Genomic DNA, 20,698 nt, shown 5'->3' on the forward strand with positions numbered 1-20,698 from the left:
GTCAAAACTTGGATTTTACCACTTTGTGAAATACATTTTTATCCAAAGACGGCATTGTAATAAATTTAATATTTCCATGGTGAATTTGAGGCGACCTCAGTTATACCAATGACAAATTTTGCAGCTAAACTGCGTGTTATTATTATCAATTATCTAGTGTTTGCAAATACTATTTTGTTTGGGGGTATTGTTGTCTTAGAAATGCGTGCTTAATTGGCAGTTTTCATCTGAAATCAATAGAACTTTTCCATACTTTAAAAATAATGAAGCCTACTGACAGGACGGGACAGTTCCCCTGGTGTAGCCCAGACTATTTGTGGTAATGGCCTCTAAAATGATCCATGAACGCATCAGTGGCACCGCCTTCAATTCGAATTAGAGCGCTGTCCTCTCTACCGCTTTATTAATAACCAATCACAACACGCGTCTGGATTTCCCTAGCCAATCATGATGAACATCCTCTCGGAGCGGGAGGATCCGAATCTAGACACGGAAGTCTGTCGCGTTTGTCATTGCGTTTTTCCGTATTCGTTTTTGTCGTTTATCAGGAGTAACTACTGTATTTGATGAGAGCGTTTTGATGATTCAAACGGCAATATAATCAGAATTTTCGTGGGTAAGTGAACTCGCAACAAAATCCATTTGAAATGGCAGTGCACCTTTGCGCGCTGTACTGACACGACTGTGGCCACACATTACGTCATATTAGCTTGATTCTGAGTTAGCTAACGTCATATGGACCAGTGGCCAATTTGAAAACATAACAGCGTACATTAATGCGTGGATGTATATCTTTAACTCCAAATGAATAAATACGAGAAATTGGATAGCCTTGGACCATAGCTCAGGACGATAGTTATCTCTGAAAATAAGTTCAGTTCCGTATGTCCGCATTTCAAATGTTTTGAGTGACATTGAAACGACCGTCACGTGACAGCCACATTTATCCGTGTTGTACTTGAACGCCACTGAGGTTACGCTGCTAGCCTTAGCTGTTTTCATTCGTTAGCATCACATCAGGCCCCGGCTACTCTGACGGATGGAGGAACTCTACACTTTGGAGAGGGAAGTTGGACGGGGCAGCTATGGTGTGGTCTTTGAGGGCCGTGTGGTCAAAACAGGGCAGAGCGTGGCCATAAAGCGACTTCCATGCAACAACCCAGAATGCATCGAGCTCTACCTGCAAGAGCTGTGGGCCATGAGATCCACAGCCAAGAGCCACGTCAATGTCATTGCACTGCACAGCTGCTTTCAGCAGACGGGGCCAAGGGCCCTGATGCCCTTGAAGGCAGGGACACTGCCTCTACGTCTAGTTGAGAGTGTGCTGAAAGGTTGTGTGGTCAAAGCACCACACATTCAGGAAAGGAGTAACTCCAAATCTGATACCCAGAGGAGGAACATCTGTGACTCCATACTTCAGGACAGAACCAACACCATCCATAACAGGGATGCACTCCAAGGAAGGATTACATCAAATTTGTCTGATACCAAAATCAAACAAAGACCTCAGAACAGAGCCAGGAAGAGACCTGCACAGAGGCAGGAGGAGCAACCGGGATCCCTGCACTACATGGCCCTGTGGCTGGTCATGGAGTTCTGTAATGGGGGCAACTTGAACCAGTATCTGCTTTCCAGGCCACCAGACACCGAAGACAACCATAGCGTGGTCCGACAGCTCTGCAGTGCCATGGATTTCCTTCATAGTCTGGGTATCATCCATCGAGACCTGAAGCCAGATAATGTCCTGGTGTGTGTGACGTCTAAAGGCCCTGTAGTCAAGGTATGCATATAAATGGTAATGGTTATCCAAATCTAAATTTCACAAGAGTATGAATTTTATGTTGAATATTTTTGTTCATTACAATCTTTTAGTTCAATCTTCAGATTGCTTCTGTCTTTAAGCAACACTCAAATTGTCACAGACTTAATTTAATTTAAAATTTAAAATTAATAACTAACAAAGAAAAGCAGGAATTTATTACATTGAGAAGCTGGAATCACCAGTTTTTTGGCGTCACTGCTTGAATAATCATTATTTTCAAAATAGTTGGCACTTGATTTCCTTTTAATTGATTAATCTTTGCTGCTTTTGGAGAAACAAATTATGCTGGCGGCTGTGCAGAACAAACCTGCAAAGTGTGTTGCTGAACTACATTGAAGAGTTCTTTTTGTCATTAATTAATCTGTTAGTTAATTTCGTCATTAATCACTTGGGCTTATAATATACCTGAAAACAGTCAAATGTGTTGGTCCGTGTCCAACGGTCCAAAGACATTCACTTCGTTGTTACTGTGGACAAGTTTTTACTTACTGTTAAAATAGTTACGATTCATTTCCTGTTGGTTTCTTATTATTAATCAAACAATCGTTTCTGCTATATTGTTAACATTTGACATGTTCCAACATTGCATAAAAAACTCCACAATGTCAGTTTTTTTCCAACAGAGAGTAAAAATATTAGATATTAGGACTTAATTTTATTTCTTGTTATTTATTATATAAAGTATTGGCCTAAAAAAAAGTATAAAAAAATAATAAGAGTTGCGCCATTGCACAAGAAAGTGTACAGTACACCAACCCCAAGTGCGCTTTATTATTGTAACTCTGTGTCTGGCCTCTAGGTAGCAGACTTTGGTCTGAGCAAGGTGATTGAAGGTGTGGCGGAAGGTGACCTCAGCAGGCAGCAATTCTCCTCCACCTGTGGTTCTGACTTCTTCATGGCTCCAGAGGTGTGGGGTGGACTGACATACTCAGCCCAGGCAGACATCTTCTCACTGGGTGTGATGTTCTGGGCCGTACTGGAGAGAATCATCGTAGTGGAAGAAGGGACCACACAGGAACAATTGGGTAAGTGTCCGTTGGAGTCAGCAAATACCTGATCCTTCTCTTCCTGAATGGGAAAACTCTGTACCACTCCTCCAGTACATCCTAATATGAAAATATGTGAAGAGGGATTTTTTCCCCTGCATATGGGACGGTGTTAACACCAGTCCGATAACAGTACATTTCCAGCATGTGGTATCCTCCGCACCGAAAGGTTGAGTGTGTGTGGTCAGGCAGGTTAATGATGTGTCACACTGAATCTAGCTTGACTTAATTAACTGGCACATATTAAAAATGTCACATATTATACATCAAGCATTCATCAACCAGTGAGGGTACAATCATAAATCTAAATGGCAAAGAGATGAAAGATTTATGCTTTGCACATTTGGATATAAATGACAGAAACTCTGTTTCTATAATTTAATCTGACAGTGTGCAATTCAGGCTTGTCTCCATCGTGCTGGTGTGTGTGTGAGTGTGTATGTGTGGCTGGCATCGGCGTCTCAGTTATAATCTGGCAACAGCTTTCTTTTTTTATCTTCTTACTCACCTTTGTTTGCCGTCTCAGTGCATTTAATAGCATCAGCCTGTTTCAATGAAGAAGATCAACTGCATTTTGATGGTAATGAGAAGACACAGATGTGTTGGTGTTCGGGTTTTCCCTGGGTGGAGGGTTTTAGATGCTGGAGTTGTGGTGGAGTTTAGTGTGGAGGCCACCTCCATGAAAATGTGTCATTCAACAGTTTTACACACACTATTTTATACGGTTATTAAAAGTTTATTCATGAAAACTTCTTACATTCATTTTACATTGTATTTTCTATACACAGTCTGCTAGCTATAGCTTGTTTGAAGCAAGGTCCTACTACCTTACCAAGTGGACTCTGGTTGTGTTAAATGACAACAACCGTGGTCGATGCTGGTGGAAATATCAATTTTTTTATCTTTTCTGTTAGATGTTGTAAACATGAGGAAATCTGTCATCTGTTCTGTTGTGAATCGTCTGCGTGTGCAAAGAAATTGAGCCCCACCCTTGATCAGCCACACAGAGGATAGGACAGGGATGCTAACACGATAATAAACGTCAGTGTAATGTGATGAATAGCTTTTTTCTTCTTCGTCTCGTTTGGGTCTGACGAAAGAACAAACATTGTCCTATTTTTGTTATTTCATTTAATAATTAGTCTTTTTTTTGTGTGCGATGAGTGCAAAGCCTCGGCTAATCGAACACAAGAAAAGAAAAGCACTTTGCTATGCATTCTGGTATAGCACTGCAGAGCAGCATTTAGATTTTAATCTCTTGTTTTTTTTTAACGTCCTATTTCCTGTCACAAACCCCATGTGGCCACAGGATGAGGGAGCGTCTTAATGGACGTGGGGCTCAGCTCTGCTCTGCACTCCGCTGTCAGAGACTAATGAAATGGCTGTAATACAAAATGTCTCATTTTATTCACAAAAGATGGGTCCGGCCAAAGACGACCTGGAGGCAGGAGGATATGAACCATTATCCCCAAGTTTAGTGCGTGAGGACCTCTCTGAGTCACTGATACTCCATTAGGCTGAATGGAAATGCTTATGATTGGAGAGACAGAGCAGTTTTAGTGAATTCAAATTTAAAAAAAGGGCAAAATGGAATTTAGAAGCTCTGATCACAATCCTCTTTGTCAGTGAGAGAAGGGGCAGAGGCAGCTGGAGGCTTTTCACCGAGAGATAAAATGCTCCATTATTTTACTTTATCCACTCTGAAGACCCACACACCTACACAGTTATGTGGTGGGATGGTAGGGGTAGAAAGAATATGGTCACGGATTCTTACTCGTGTCCCCGTTGGGGCCCAGCGCTGGTTGTCGATTCAGCCTTAGACAGAGTTACAATCGACCTGGGGGTCCTGTGTCAGTCAGGTGTAGAGGGATTGTTATCACCTGATAAATGTGAAGCCAATAGCACTCCATTAAAATAAATTTAAAATTTGAAAAAAAGTGCAAAAAGAAACTTCTTGATTAAGCAGCAATTGATGCATTTTAATTACTTTTACAGTCCCCTGCTATTTTTTTTTTTAGATTGTTACATTTTAGGGATGCAGCTAATGATTCTTTTCTCTTCATTAAGCCGCTAATTTTTTTAGATCAATCATTAAGTCAAGAAGATGTCAAAGATAAATGATCAATTCAGCTTTTTATCTGTCTTAACCATTCTTATCAGTAGCCAAAATTGGAAAGTACTGTCTTTAATGTTATGAAAGAAAAGTAAATATTTTTTTCAGAGATGCTTTACCAGTCATGCTTCCTGTTTGAACGTTTTACTGGCCTTTCCCCTTTGGGTTGAACACGTATTTCATTACGTTGGCTCTGACATGGAAGTTTAGTCTTGGAAGAATTGTAAAAACGCATTTAAAACTGAGTATTTTTTGAGTATTGTATTGATATTTTCATGCTGCTCATACCATGTGTGTGTTCAGTTGTTGGTCGTGCTGCTCCTGTTAAATAACAGTGTATTCTGATGACCTTCTAAACATGGGCCACTCGGGCTCCGCTGATTACTGGGAAGACATCACACCAGCAGCCTCAGGCGTGTGTGTGTCTGTGTCTGTGTCTGTGTGTGTGTGCGTCACTGGGATCAAGTGGCTCCCTGTGGTGTTTGATGCTGGTGTCCGTCAGGAACCTCCAGCAGTACGACTCACAATTTCTCCCCTTGTGTTTCCTCATCAGGCGCCTACGTATGCAAGAGTCGCTCAGGTTGGCTAATGCCACTGGGGGAAGCGTTATGGGAGAATGCCGACCTCCAGCTGTGCATACCTATGAAGTTTAAGAGGGCCCCCCCGCTGCCGCCACCTCCCAGTCCGGCCATGTGCACCCTGCTTTTAGACATGCTTGCCTCGAACCCTGATGCCCGGCCGCCAGCAGACCAGCTGGAGGTCAGAATGCACTCGGCTCTGAAAGAGGATTCCCACTGACAGAGTGGGCTTAAGAGATCATAATGGCCATATAACCACTATAACCACTACAGGAAAATATTGACTGCCCCCCTCCAACTGCAGTGCTTCCCACATGTGTAAGCAATAGCCACTTTCCTGCCACAGGGAAGTGGGGATAAGCGATACGTATGATTACGTGGGATTGTAGGTGCTATTTCTGTCACAGAAACAGAAACTTGAATCGTTTGGAGCAATCCATGTAGAATGAATGAAACAAGGAGAATGAATGAATGAAGCGCCAGAGGTCCATAAAGGGATCCTCTGGGACTGAAGCTGGATTTGATGGAAGCACCACGCTGTTGATCAGATCTTGAGTGCTCGACATAGAAAATCAATTTTGGCGTGTATGTACGGCTAACATGAAATGCAAGGGTTTGCTGCTACTGCTTTGTTTGATCTTCTGTCATTTAGTCATCCGGGTTCATTGTGGTTTGTGGATGTTTATCATTTTACCTGTGTAACAGTGTTTTGAATTTCCAGGCATCCAAACAGCATACACCTAACAGTTTATTCTCTTTAAATGGTGACCAAAAAAATATTTTGTTTATTGTAAGGAAATCCAGAGCAGCAGTCTGGATGAGTACGACAGCATTCACTGCAGGGGGAACGTCTTAGTTGTTTGTGTTAAGTTGCTAAAATCCCACCAGTCTCTCTCCACTGGGGTATTCCCAGAGTTAAATACCTTCACCTTTTTATTTTTGCACTGACAAGAGGAACATTTCAAACTGTTGCCTTCAAGGCTGACGTTTTTCCTTGGTTCATACGACTGCAATATCTACTGATGTTGGTCATGACTGTTCCTGACTTGAAACGTGTCAAAATGTATTTTGAAATTATTTTATTAAATTAATACATCAGAAAATGTAGTTTATTTTGTGACAAAAACATGTCAGGTTGTAAAACTTGAGTCTTTTGTGACCTCTCTACTGAACCCGAAGGTCTTTGGCTTCATGGTGACTAATGATCACTAATACTCCAGTCCCTCATGAAGAGGATATTAAAGCCAGGCATTCGAAACGTCGCTGATCATATCCACAGCATTTATTACTGGTCATCTGTCTTAGTGACGTTCATATCAATACGCCAGATAACATATTTCAGAATGTCTTTATCATGATTTTAAATATGGATTTATATGAAGGAGACGACCGGTCTAAAGGCTTTTTAAAAATTTTTATGAATAGGCTTTTTAATATTTTTTAGGGTAACACAGCAATAGCATACAGTCATCCTCCTGCCTATCACCAGTGGCTCACTCAGATGACCTTTGACCTTCCTGAAGTAGACTGAGTTCTTGACATCACAAATTTAACACTCAATGTGTTGTTCCTATAACAGAATTAGCGTTTATATATTTTTTACCTTTGACAATGATGTTGTTTGCATCTGTCTGTTGGCACGATGCACCAAAACATCCAGAGTTCTGAAAGTTTTTTCCACATTTTTGTGAAGGACAGAACTTTCAAAACTTTTGATTAAAAAAAAGTGACTGATGGGTGATTCTCTACAATGATAGCAGAATGTCTCTACACCAATGAAGGTACACACCCGGACCCTTTCCCCATCTTTTCCTCTGGTGTTTGCTGCAGACGGGTCCTTTAAAAACCATCACTGGAGTTTAACTGGTCCTGCTACATTTCAGCTCATGTTGCAGCAAAGATTAGACAAAACCCTGCCTCCTCCTCCTCCTCTTCCTCCTCCGCACAAATCAGCTCAGCACGAACTCAGCGAGTTTGAGGGGAGGGAAAGTCCTTTCAGATTTCACAACTGATAGGAAGAGTGAACAAGCGTGGAGAGAAAGCCCGGCCTATTCCCCGATGTGTCAGGACTGCAACACTGACACAGCCCAGCAGAGTCACGACACCAGGACCGCATACAGGAAATTACGCACGGCTGTTCAGCTCAGTGTGTCTCATGCAACTTGGATCTATGAGACATCAGCATTTACAGGAGCTTTATTCACTTTATCGCCTGCCGTTTCTCGTATGACGAACCATTTCCAGTAACAGCGAAGCAGAAGACGGCACCCGCTTAATGATCAATTGACAGGTAAATGACGGAGATGGAACTGGAATGAGCCAGTAAAACGCCCTCAGAGGGCAATCACCAGGGGTCTCCAGCGAGAACCAGCACCTTTGACACTGAGGAATACATTATAGGAGCCAATCAGGCAATATGACCTTTCATTTTGAAATCTTTTTGGCTATTCTCTCATTTAGTTTTCATCATTGAGAAGTCTCCTGCAGTAACAACTTCCTCCAGCCAGCAGGAAACAAACAAACAGAAATACACTTCATTCCTTGAAAACCAATCAAGTGATGTGAGCGTCTGTAATTTACCAGGAAACACAAAGCCCGAGTAAGCATGACAGAAAAACAAGAAATAGGATTAACTTCCAGGCTTTAAAAAGCAATTTATGTAACGCTAATATTCAATTTCCTGTCCTACAAATTAAAATTGAGCAGTTACACAACAGCTGCCCAGCGAGGACGCTTAACGCTGCTCGCTCATCCATTGCCAACCATTACTGAATGCTCGCCTCATGAAGAGTTTCCTATTTGCAGCAGAGAAATGATTAAGTCTGATGCCAAACAGGTTCCTCATCTTAGAAGAATATATAAAAACTATTCAGGGGACGGATAGACTTTCAGATCTTTCTTTTCCAGATGTATTTGAGTAGAATTTAAAGCAACTCTTCACTTGTAAAGGCACCTAGTTGTTTTAATGTGGAAAGCTTAAAACAACATGCTGTAGCTAAAAAAAAAAAATTGTTAAGAATGTTTAAAACTGTCCCAATTAGCTCTATTTTTGTGTGTGTGTGAAACAAACTGCATGGAACGAAAGAAAAACGGTCACTAAAGACACTGCAGAAAGGGTGAAACAAAAATAAAGATGAGCTTGTGTGTCCAAGTTCAGTCTGTTCCGGGTCCATACAGGTCCTTCACCATATACGGTCCCTCCAAGTCATAGCCTAACTTTCTGTAGTAGTTCCTTGTTCCTACACCTGCAAAAGCACAACAGAACAGAAACATGCTCAGTGTAGACATGGGTGGTGAAAATGAACTGTACTTCATTGATAACTATCTGATAACCACCAGTTTGATGAGATTTTTATGTCTTGACTGATAAATTTTACAATAATTGCAGAAAACATGGCTCCATATTATTGTGGTTATATAATGATTTTAACTACCGTTAAACTATAGAGTCAGGAATAAATGATGCCTCACCTGAGATGACGGCCAATCGGTTTGAGCCGTGCTCATCTCTGGCGATTCTCTCCGCCTCCTCCATCAGCATCATGCCGAACCCCTGATCAAACAAGAAGGGGAGGGGACATTGTTTCCCACTGAGTGACTTCTCTCTTGTGTTTTCATGCTAATCTCTGTTGTAAAATGTTTCTTGTCCTAAATTAAAATCCAGGAGTGACGTAAGAACAGCAGTGTGTGCGTGTATAACCACCTGATGCTGGAACTTGCTGGGGTCCCGGCAGCTGACGGGGACCACGCTGCCGTAAACGTGCAGCTCGCGGACGATGGACACGCCCCCTTTCAGCTCCGGACGGAAGGACTGCGGCGAGCACCGACGTAGTCTGAGCAGGCCAATAAGGATGTCCTGCTCTGGGTCCTCGTACGAGAGGAAAGTCTCCCACCCGCCATTTGCCACGTAGTCCCTCCGCACCAGCTCCACCTGAACACACACACACACACGTCGTTGTTAGTGTATGGTCACAGAATAAACAAACTGACACCTGAGGCCATCTGTTACCTGGTAAGGCCGGACTTTATGGTGGATCTCCTGAATGCCCACTTCTCTGGTCCTCACGTCTCGACACTGCTCACACAGAACGACAGAATCTTTAGAAACTGGTCAGTGTGAAATGGACCAGACGAGGCCACAGTGAGCTGGGACCTCAGCGAGGTAACCGGCGCCATTGTGATCCACAAACTGGATCCACTTGACTGACTTTCATCCCGGTTAGTCTGTCTGCACCATCGCTCCATGTTACCACAGGTGTAATCAGGCACGTCTCCAAATCAAGGCTGAAATCATCAGGATCGGTCCCTTAAAAAGATTTCAGGGTTATGGAGGATTTTAGAATAAGATACTAAAATGTTTTCAGAGTTCCATTAAGGCGCGACACCGCCAGGAAAAGTTTTGAAAACTCAGTGGGGAAACGATGTTGAAGGATTTGATCTCCGTAAAAGATGAAATTTGGTGGAAATGAAGTGTAACACATCTCCGAGGCGGCTCCCCTCACGCCGTAGAAAAACAGACGCTCAGACTGAATGTCAATTTTTCAAACAAATCGTCAGCGATGCCTCCAGTAATGACTGACGCCATAAAAATATAGGAAGGACAAACTAGTGAAAAGTTTGTTGGTGGGAAAAGAGCAGAGGTTGGGGGGGGGGGTCTTCTGTGTCGAGTGATCTTTCTGCACTGGACATGTTGAGGCTGTTGAGGGGGGTGGGCTCCTCCAATACTTCACCCCTAACAGTTTTAATCTATGCATGACAGGTTCTTTAATCTGTCCCCTTCCCTAACAGAGGAGTGTGTGTAAGTGCTTCAGGCTGTTGGCAGCAGAGTCTGGATCGAATCCCAGCCGGAAAAGTCTATTAGCTTCTGCGCTCGTAATAAGCTGACATAGTGTGTTTTAGTAATAGAAAAGGCTCACCTCAGTGCCCAAATCCTTCATCCTGGCCAGGGCGAGCTCTCTCAGGTTTCCGTGTTCCACTCCAGAGCTCACCAATGGCATGGGAATGTCTCTGATTGGTGGTAGGGAGCGCAGAAAAGAGAGGAATTTTCTTTCAAAGATTTATTAGATTCTATAGCGTGAAAATAAAGCAACATATTCAATTTCCAATGTTCAATTTGTTCTGTATTGATGAGCAGTAATGTTTGACACACACCAGTTACCTGCTGAGCATTAATAACTGTGTACCTTGTGATCAATTTAAGTCATGACACGCGGTGTGTTCACAGCAGCGTGTGAACTTCATCTTAAGAGTTCTGTTTGTTCCAAACTCAAAATGTCTCTCAGCAGCTCTGTGAAAGAGGGAACTCTTACAAAGGGACTGGTGGTGCTACATAAGAGGGCTTCTCATGCTGAGATGAGATCCTCTCTGAATGTGGCCCCAGAGTCTTCCCCAAATGGAGGCAGAGCTACATGACTCAAGTATCAAGACAAAACTCAAGAAGCAGCGACAAATATTCCAGCGGTCAATTGACTGTAAACTGTATGTAGTTATATTCTAAAGCCCTCATAAACATTTATTTTAGTTATTTTATTCATATTATGGAAACTTCAATTCAAACCATTAACTGAACATGTTTAGTGCTCACTCTTTAAAGCTGCAGCAAAATCTTTTTGGCCACTGGGGGGGCATAACGACTTAAAAATACAGTACAGGAAAAGGTAATACAGATAGAAGGTGGTTTAATATCAGTATTCATAAACGTTTAAATTGATGTAAATAATAAGATTAATAGTTCATCGCTATATCGCGGAATTTTGTTCTCGCAAGTGGTTCCCGGAACGCGTTAACCACGAGTAATGAGGGATCAGTTCCTCCATTGAAGCGTTTGTATTCAAAAGGGCTGTAATTCACCTAGAGGGCGCTACTGAGGCCATCGTCTTGAATGGGAGCGAACAATGATTCAATAGTCATTCCTACTGACTGTTGAAACAGGAAATGATTTTTTAAAAAGTTTTTGAAAATGGTATCTTTATTCAGAAGGATTTTATGTCAGCGACAAGTTTCCCAAAGGTTGCCATGGGGTCATGTTTACCGCTGCGTTGTATCGCGTCAAATTTCAACAAGACTCGTTTAACTGAAGAAACCAGACGGAGCTTTTGATTTCTTTCAACAGTGAAATGAGTTCAGCCTTGAGGACGTTGTTCAGAGCGGAGCGGCAGCTCTTAACTCAAGTACATCACAACAGAACCCACGGATCAAACTCGCTCCGGCCGCCTACACCCACTGAAGGTCAGCTAAGCTGCATCGAATGACATTTAACAGTTGTGTCTTATTGGCTCGTGGAATTAATGCACAATGTAGTTTTCATGTTACCATAACCCAGGATTAAAATCAGTAAGTTAATGTCTCACCTCTGCACGCGGTAGACTCGGGTCCAAGGCGGCACCAGCGCCAAGATTCTGGCCACCAGGTCCACCAGGGCACTGGGTGTGTAGCTCTTGTACCGGCCCGTCTTCCACAGCTCATACAGACCTGTACCTCGGATCACCAGCGTTGGGTACAGCTTCAAACCGTCAGGCCTGAATGCTGGATTCTCAAAAAACTCCTGGAGGAAACCCGACAGAACACAGAGTATGAATCAGTTCTGTTTGCTGGGCAGCTGTGTTTAAAAGCAATAAGTTGAAGGAAATAAACTGAATGAACAGAGAAGAAATAAAAGAGCTCATGGAGAAAAACCTGCAGAGATGATTCCATTCATATCAACTTTCTTATACGAACAGACAGCATCAATGAGACGTGTCGGAACATTCCATAACAGTGGGTCCATTTACAAGTACAATGACTCCTAAACTTATAAGCAGACATGAGATTGCACAAAGCAGATTTCAACATAAAAGTGCTCTTATTGAATTGAAACATATTTCAGAGTCTGCTTTCGTGCAGTGAGGGGAATCCGTGTTATTTCCAGTCACCCCCCCCCCCCCCAACCAGAACCGTAAAGGTCTGGAATGGAGGAGCATTCTCCTTTATCAGTATCTCATCATCTTCCTTTTCGTCACAGCTCATAATCACACGAGGACATGTCCCACATAGCTCTGCACTAAACCTACCGGCAGAAGGGGGGGGGGGGGGATCTGACAAACAGCAACGCATCCTTACCAAAAATAAGAGCCTAGATAGTATTCTGCCCCTGCTACTATTTTGGACCACATATCAGGGCTCCTGTTGGTCGATGGAGAGGAACCCTGTTAAGGATGCCTCCCCCGGGACAGGGAGCATCTGTACGGGAGAGATAAGTGAGAGAGGATCTCAGGCCGGGAGGAAGTTGTAATCGAATTTCATTATCAGGAAAGCCAAGATAGAAGCAACATTCTCCTGCCGCCGCCTTCTGCAGCTCCTAAACTGGTCTGTCATCCAAGCTGACCAGGAATATTACATACAACCTACAGATAATGGATGAGAAGGACGACATGTGTGTGGATGAGATTCATGCAAACTGAAATGAACATCAGAGTATCGCCGCCTCCTTCAGCTGGCGACCAGACGACGAGCTCCTTACAGCACGGCCTGATTAGAACGATTATTATTACCTTTTGTTTTTTGGATGCTGTTTTATATTTATAAATGCACCCCCCCCCCCCTCTCTGAAACCTCTGCTACCATTTGCATCATGCAGCATCCAGATCATATTAGTTCCATCAAATCATTTCTGTGGGCTGAAATTTAAAAATTTAGGCTTCATCCTTTAAAAAGGTCAAATTTTCATCTGATTATATCACCTACACAATGAAAGTGATTATTTAATTGTAGAGGGACACAGATAGTTCAGTGAAAAAATGTATTCTTTGTCGTGCTATTCATTTTCTAAATGATCACTTCCTACAAATATGGATTTTAAATGTTTTCACCCTGACAAGCAGTCACTTTCCATTTATAAATAATTCAGGAAACAAGCGAGATGTGCTCACCTTCTTAAAATAAACCTACAATACATGTATCTGAATTTCTACACCAGGGGGCAGTGCAACAAGTCACATACAATAGACATCTCATTAACCGACCAATTTCATGAGCTTGTTGCTAACTTTCTCTTTCATTTGGCATGGATCAGGTAACACCAGTAGCTGCTGGTACCCAGAGGGGGTTGAGCACCATTCCTACTTTGTATGGTTGGATCTGAGTGAAACACACTAAACTACAATTTTGTTTGTCTAAAGTTTTACGTTGAAATAAATAAACCCAGATTTTTTATCCTTTTCCTTCTCATCACGATCCCCCCCCCCCCCCCCCCCAAGTACAAATACAACCCCGGTATCGATCGTCCAACATTATTGTAGAGACTTTGACATAGATGTTTTTGTAAAGTTGGGTTTGATTCTCAATTCTAGAATCCCATATTTATTTATTTACATTTTTTTCTGACTATTTGTTGCTTGTTCTGAGGTGACGAGTGACCTAGTTCTACAAGAGTCACCAATAAGTAACATCTCTTCTTTCCCTTTGTTGTATCTTTAAAAGCTCCTGATGGTGAAAAAAAACCCCCAAACCTAATAGAGCCTCAAACCGAGTCGATGCAAAAGGCGGTGCATCCAATCAGGGCTGTGTTGTGAGCCTGCTGCTGAGAGACATCTGTCAGGATTGTCTGTGGAGTCACGTCACAGCTGGGACTGCGACTGTCACAGCTTTTTCATTTCTATTTTGAGATGCTGCGTGAAGGTCTCACTTGTTGCTATCCCACTGCGAGATAAGTAGCGACCCAGATGCCGAGCAAGAGAAGAGGACATAATTGCTCATGTCAAACGCAATAACTTCATGATCAACTTATAGCATCTCTTTGCTGCTCAAAGCCTCATACATAACTTAATGAAACTTTTTTTCTCCACTGCAATCACCTAATTTCAAGATAATAATAACTACTAAATCTGTTTACAATAATTACTTCATATGAACCACAAACTGCACTCGTCATGTCGTAGCTTCCTTCTGTCAGTTCGCGATGAAGAAAAAAAAAAAATTCCCCTCCATCTGCTTCAGGTAACAAACACTTCTAATTTTACACAGCGTGTCAAATCCAGTTTAACCACTCAGTTAAAAGACCGTGAATTACAAAATTTATCTACTGGAATCCGTCACAGGTAAAGTGATTTTCATACAGGTCTATCAATCATCATCAGACGGTTAATATAAAGGCAATTCTTGTGTATGAGGCTCAAATATCGTTGGTCGGCTTCTTATCAGTATTTGCAGACTAAACTTGAAAAGATGGGCCAAGCGCCAGAACACAAAAAGATTAATTTTGGGTGATCCAGATAAAACTTAAAACAAACACAGCTTTTTTTCCCCCACACGTTCAACCATTTTTCTTGGACCGATAATGGATAAATCTTAAATAGAGTATCGCTATGAGCATTCATACAGTAAGTGTATTCAATCTATGAAATATCATGGCAGGAAAATGAATGGACCCTCACCTATAATAAATAATAACAAAAATAATACTCTCAGCAGTGGGACACTGGTGAGACAGCCAGAGATGTGAATAAGATGGTGATTGATATACATTAGTGTGAAAAACTCTAAAGCTCTGGGTCTGCACAGATTCGTAGTTATACCAGTGCTTACAATGAATTGCTCCACATCCCTCTCCATGCCCATGTTAGGCAGATCTGGCATCATGTGTGCGACCACTTTGAAGCCGGCGTCCTTCGAGAGGTGGAACGACTCACAAACAGCTCGCACCGTGTGTCCTCTGGAAAAAATACATTCAATAAATGTGAAGAGCTTGAGGGTAAAAGAAAAAAAAAAAAAAAGGACCCCACAATTTACCCATCAGACATGAAATCAGTCTCCTGACCTGTTGGTGTCCCGGGCCACATCTTCATACACACTCTGGACGCCAATCTCCAGCCGCGTGCAGCCGTAGCCCAGCATGTCGCTGAGGTGTCGCTTCAGGCAGTAGTCGGGCCGCGTCTCGATGGTGATCCCCACACACTTTGTGTTACTGCGCTCGGAGTACCTGCAGAAAAAAAACAGTCCCTGATTATCCTCTTTCTGACTTCATACAGGACTTGTTTAGTGGACTTGTTGACTATGGTGAACTGCTCAACGCACGGGGATCATTTAACAACATCAATTTACTCGCTGAAAGTCTGCACGGCTCATTATCCAAACAGCCAACACTAACCTCACATTAAGGACACACTCATGCAATAAAGGAAACAGATGACGGCAAAGGAAAATGTTTGTCGTGCAAAACATATTCAATGAAAAATTAATGAGAGTTTCCTTTGTGTCAGGAGCAGGTTAAACAATTAAATGATTCGTTTATTAGTTTTTTAATGGAGATAATAAGTTCATGTTGTGTTTACGGCTCGTTGCACTGCCCCCAAGTGGAGTTTTTTTTACATGATAACAAATACTGTTATAAACACGTAACTAAATGACACAACCCCAATTTTAAAAAGTTGTGTTGAAGGATAACAATTCCACACACAAAAAAAATAAAACGAATAGAATGATCTGGAAATATTTTTTTAAACTAAGTGCAACGGAGTGAAATACAAAAACAAGACATTTAATGTTCAAATTGATAGACTATTATTTATTATAAATATTTAGACACGTTCGTCACCTTTCCTTCTAGCAGTTTATTCCCTGGACTCTATCACTATTGTATATCAGGAAGTGGTTTTGTTGCTGGAATAAACTTTACCAAGTCTATGTTGGTCTCTGTCCAAACATTTTTTGAGTTGTGTTGCTGACATTAAATTCAGAATAAGCATTAGTGAATTATTACATTACCAGAATGAGTCAGCCAGCCTGAACATGACTCCACTGCCACGTCTAAACTTATTTGAGTTGCTGATGAAAAAACTTACAAAATAAAACAAAGAAGTGAAAGAACACACGGCTCATCCCGGCTCACTAGCCAGCTGCCACTTTCTCCTCTCCAGCTGCTCCAATGACCATTACCCCCCCACCCCCCCATGCCAGCTAATATTCTTTCTGATTTTGTATCTGCCAGCAATAAATGTCCATCTTTTACAGTCTGTTGGCTGATTTACACCAATTACACGAGTTTATGCTCCAGAGAAGATGATCAGATTGTAAGAGATGAATCAATAAAAAGTCTATTATCTCAGGCGATTATCTGGAGTCGTCTCACCGCTGTGATCTGATCAGGAGTGGAGTGAGCACGGTGTGAAGTCGAGTGGTGAGCATCATGCCTGCGCACGTTCCGTTGAGACGCAAACACACATCAGAAATATCACAGTCAGAGGCAGTGATGAGCACTTCAAGGGCCTCCTTCTTTCACAAACTGAGCAGCAGCCGCCACAATTACGCCAAACACGACGTCTTAATGAAGAACGCCTACGGCAGAGCGGGTCAATGTCAAGCAAACACACACAGATCATCCACAGGTCTTATCGGACTTTAGAGAAATAAATAGCCCCCGCTGACAAACAGATGGCTTCGGCTCTGTGGAAAAGCCATTATTCTGTCAAATTGTCTGTGTGAGGTCTTCGGCAAAATGGGCACTTCTATAACTTTAAATCTTGTTGAAGTCATCTGAAAAGTTGCCACTCACGCATACCGAGCAGACGCAGCAGCGATTTGAGTCAGAGCGGGTTGAACTCAGGGAGTCAGACATCAGAACAGAGTCACTGCGGAGGAGCTTTCAGCTGATTTAATTTGTGTTTGACAATTATTATCATAGCTCACGTCAGGGCTTACTCGGACAGCCTGAGAATTGGACAGTTTATTTTCTGTTTCCGCTACTTTTTCAACATTTGTTGAAGAAATAGGGAAATTAAAAATTTCTTTTAACTGTATAAAAAAACCCTGAAAATAAAAAAAAATGCAAAAAGCCGTAGAGATTTATAGAAAAGATAACTGTCTACCACAATCAGACCTCATCTATCACCTTCAGCCATATGTCTAACTTTAAGCTGATGTACGTAAATCTGGATGATGGTACTTTCCATCACACTGTATTCTCCTCTGGCACTGAGAAACATCCACCACTCAAATAAAGCTGAAAAGATGAATGACTTCTTACAGGTAATAGAATAGCGCCATCTAGTGGTACAACCGTCACACATCTCAGATCCACCGTCTCACCTCTATATGAAGAGTGGTCCACAAAAAAATCTTTGACTTCCAGTGAACAGTGCCAGCATTCAAGACAGAGCAAAGTCTCTATACTACAAGCTTTCCATGCATAACCTGCCAGATGTCCGAGAACTTCAAATGGACTGTGGCTCATTAAAATGCGGGGCTTACTTTTCTTTTAATGTTTCTAAGGATTGTCGCTTTGAGAAATGACATTTTGTTTGAACCAGATAGAAGCATCAGTTTAGTAGAGAGCGGGAATAACTCAAACATCAACCTGTATTACCAGACAACAGTTTCCAGGCTATGTCAAATGATTCATCTGAAAATAAAAGAGTTAAAAACATTCCTTGGTCAAGATACCCTTCAGCGCGGGTGGTACTGGAACGCATTAATCGCGAGTAATGAGGGATTGCTGTACTTCATACTCATAAATTACTATGAATAAAACTACTTAGAAGTGACTGAAGTAGAGACACAGGGGAGGCCAGGAGGTGAGACCTGGAGCCGCTGACTACCTGACAGCCTCGGCCACATTGTTGGACGTGTGTCCAGACAAGGCGTCGTGTAGATTCCTGATGAAGTAGTCTCTGTACTCCTCCGCCAGAGCCATGAAGGTCCCGCCCATCACGATGAACTCCACTTTGTCCACGCTGTGACCCAGCTGCTTCAGCTGCACATCACACCAATCACATGTAAGGTTCTCAGACCCATGAGAGCAGTTTGTCAACACAGACACATTTTATCAGCATGGAAGTACAATAAAGTTCAACAGTAATAATTATTATTGATCATATTATATTCTATCAGTCAAAACACAATGAAGAGGATGAGGGCGGCATCAAATTGAAATTCAGATCTTTAGATTACAAAAATGAAATGTGCTGAACGTTAGACTAATGTGATTATATTTTCAAATAATGGCTCAAATGAGATCAGGTCTGGCAATGGCATAAAAGCTGTGAAACTCATTACTCTATACTTAATGTTTATCATCAGTGGCGGACGACCGAGAAGCTGACTGAGAAATTGCAGTTGATCTGCACAGGTATTATGCAGAGGCAGATGTAACAAGCAATCAGATTAAAATGATTCTGAGTAAATGGAAGCTAGGTCTAAATTACAGGGTTCACTAATAGAACAAATAAAGTTGGTGTCTGTGCTGCAGGGTTGCACTGACCTGCTCCACCCGATGCCTGGTCTGAAGGTACGGATCATAACGTGCTCGGATCGCTCTCATGGATGTTGGCTGTCCGAAAAACAAAAATTATACAAAGCAACCAAACTATCAAATACGTTTAAGTGCACACAAAAACTTTTTCTTTTATTTTGACATGACTGAAAGTGGACATTCACAATAGTCAAGAATCTCCTGATGATAAAGGTAAAACAGAAGATGAAATTCACAGAGGCAACAGGTTGGTGATAAGGAGGCAGAATGAATGCCGCTCACCTCATAGCCAGTGTAAGACTGTGTGGAGTATTCAAAGTCTGAGTCCGGCCCCCCGGGACAGTAGCTGACAGGAGAAGTTGATGGGTGAATGACATTAAATAATAGTTCGACACATATTTCACAAAACAAGTCACCTCCTGAGAGTTTCCATCTTAATCACTGGCAGTTTTTACATCATTACATAAATTACCACAATGATATATTTCTCACATCTATAATGGCTAATACCTGAGTCAGATTTAAATAAATATGATGACTTACAGAATAACTAAATCAGAATGAAAAGAAAATAAAGCAACACGTACACACAGATGTTTCCAGTGAAGTTGATGTGAGGACATCGATGAGGCTTACACATCACAGCCACAACTGCGATCTGAGACAGAAACAGAAGAAATTATTGATTGCTTACAGTCTTACAGAGGTCAAAGTTAAACCGATCACCTCAAATCAGAAAGGAGGCTGTAGGCTACCTACCCCACTGGCTGTTCGGATGGGTTTAGCCTTTAGTTTTGGCACAAGGGCGCGACGGTATTGTGGTGGGACTGCTGCAATAATATCTACCAATCTAGGCTGGGCTTCAAGTCCATATTTAGCTGAAGTCTTAGTCTTCACTCTTAAAAACATAAGGATCAAAGGTAAAATATAATCATCACTGTACATGGATCTGTGTTAAAATATATAAAAATGGAATACCTGATAATGATAAAATAAACAATAAAATAAGAATAAATTTTTCAAAGGCAATAGGCAAAGGCAATGTTCTAATACTTTTGTGGGGTCTTTCCCAAACAATCAAAATTAATTCTGATGACATTATAACACTGGCTGAATAACAATTTCCACACATTTCACCTCACAATGAACAATAGAAATTATAGCTGTTTCTATGAAACCTTAAATGGGCTGTGCTGAGTTTCTGTAAATATTTATTAGATTTAAGAGATATTTTCTGCATGAATGGCTGTTTATAATTCTCCGACATTGTGTTAAACTACATAACAATGTGTGTGATATAAGAAACACGTAACACATTTCAGAGCGACTGCCTGACGCAATCCGTGTGCAGCATTTCCCATTCATTCAACTTACATGTGGCTTCAGTACAAGCTGTAATGTGAGTTTCGTTGTGGTGAGTACTGGTCAAATCTTACTTGTTGAGATTGATGTCTTTGCCTTCTTCATGGGCCTCGACCAGCTGCTTGATGACATCAGCGATGGTCATCATCATCAGCTCAGCTCGGCTGTGATCACCTGATAAACACCGATCGTCGACATAGTGACATGTCTACCTTGAATTTAGCACATCAACACAGACGCTTTAAGTTTACAAGTCTATATTTAAAAAGTATATGACGCAGTTAAACTTGTCTCTCTGGAGGTCGGGTGAGAGGCACACCTGAAATTAGCTTTAGCAACAAGCTACGAGTTCGAGCAGTTTAGAAAGCATTTTAATCGATTTTAACAACTTGTTACACACACTCACTTTTTTTCTTTGGCTTTCCCATTTCTTTATTTTCTTACACGGCCCGGTGTCCTTCGTTTGGAAGCAGGGTAAAGGCGCTATATCAATTTTCGACCCCTCAATTTATCCGATAGTAAACAACTCCACGTTTAGTCCAAATACGGCATTTG

The 20,698-nt window shown here is 41.8% G+C and overlaps 2 protein-coding genes across 4 annotated transcripts; one reads left to right on the plus strand and one right to left on the minus strand.

The window, feature by feature from the left end:
• The first annotated feature begins 483 nt into the window (after positions 1-483).
• Positions 484-6,552, plus strand: si:ch211-63o20.7 (Serine/threonine-protein kinase pdik1l-B-like). Of its 2 annotated transcripts, XM_068342374.1 has the most exons (4): positions 484-616; positions 1,010-1,780; positions 2,622-2,847; positions 5,535-6,552. In XM_068342374.1, the coding sequence occupies exons 2-4, from the start codon at positions 1,040-1,042 to the stop codon at positions 5,777-5,779; spliced, it is 1,212 nt and encodes a 403-aa protein (XP_068198475.1). In that variant the 5' UTR covers positions 484-616; positions 1,010-1,039; the 3' UTR covers positions 5,780-6,552. The 2 variants fall into 2 exon arrangements, with proteins under 2 accessions (XP_068198475.1, XP_068198474.1); XM_068342373.1 differs by lacking the exon at positions 484-616 and having other exon boundaries at positions 828-1,780.
• A 176-nt stretch (positions 6,553-6,728) lies between these two features.
• elp3 (elongator acetyltransferase complex subunit 3) lies at positions 6,729-20,692 on the minus strand. Of its 2 annotated transcripts, none has more exons than XM_068342369.1 (15): positions 20,550-20,688; positions 20,218-20,355; positions 19,541-19,679; positions 19,369-19,439; positions 19,064-19,127; positions 18,791-18,859; positions 18,129-18,283; positions 15,353-15,514; positions 15,121-15,247; positions 11,910-12,103; positions 10,476-10,566; positions 9,569-9,634; positions 9,263-9,490; positions 9,031-9,112; positions 6,729-8,804 (listed from the first exon to the last, which is right to left on the minus strand). In XM_068342369.1, the coding sequence occupies exons 2-15, from the start codon at positions 20,292-20,294 to the stop codon at positions 8,713-8,715; spliced, it is 1,617 nt and encodes a 538-aa protein (XP_068198470.1). In that variant the 5' UTR covers positions 20,295-20,355; positions 20,550-20,688; the 3' UTR covers positions 6,729-8,712. The 2 variants fall into 2 exon arrangements, with proteins under 2 accessions (XP_068198470.1, XP_068198469.1); XM_068342368.1 differs by having other exon boundaries at positions 6,730-8,804; positions 20,218-20,317; positions 20,550-20,692.
• Positions 20,693-20,698: the final 6 nt, after the last annotated feature.

This window comes from Antennarius striatus, chromosome 19 (assembly GCF_040054535.1).
Source record: "Antennarius striatus isolate MH-2024 chromosome 19, ASM4005453v1, whole genome shotgun sequence".
Classification (NCBI taxonomy): Eukaryota; Metazoa; Chordata; class Actinopteri; order Lophiiformes; family Antennariidae; genus Antennarius; species Antennarius striatus.

Bases quoted from the DNA above. Each gene is read 5' to 3' on its own strand.
- si:ch211-63o20.7 (XM_068342374.1), top strand. From the start codon at position 1,040: ATGGAGGAACTCTACACTTTGGAGAGGGAAGTTGGACGGGGCAGCTAT. The intron at 1,781-2,621 runs GTATGCATATAA...TCTGGCCTCTAG, and splicing joins CTAAAGGCCCTGTAGTCAAG to GTAGCAGACTTTGGTCTGAG. The intron at 2,848-5,534 runs GTAAGTGTCCGT...TTTCCTCATCAG, and splicing joins GACCACACAGGAACAATTGG to GCGCCTACGTATGCAAGAGT.
- elp3 (XM_068342368.1), bottom strand. From the start codon at position 20,571: ATGGGAAAGCCAAAGAAAAAAA. The intron at 12,104-15,120 runs GTAAGCACTGGT...GGTTTCCTCCAG, and splicing joins GGGATGTGGAGCAATTCATT to GAGTTTTTTGAGAATCCAGC. The intron at 9,491-9,568 runs GTAACAGATGGC...GTGTGTGTTCAG, and splicing joins ATAAAGTCCGGCCTTACCAG to GTGGAGCTGGTGCGGAGGGA.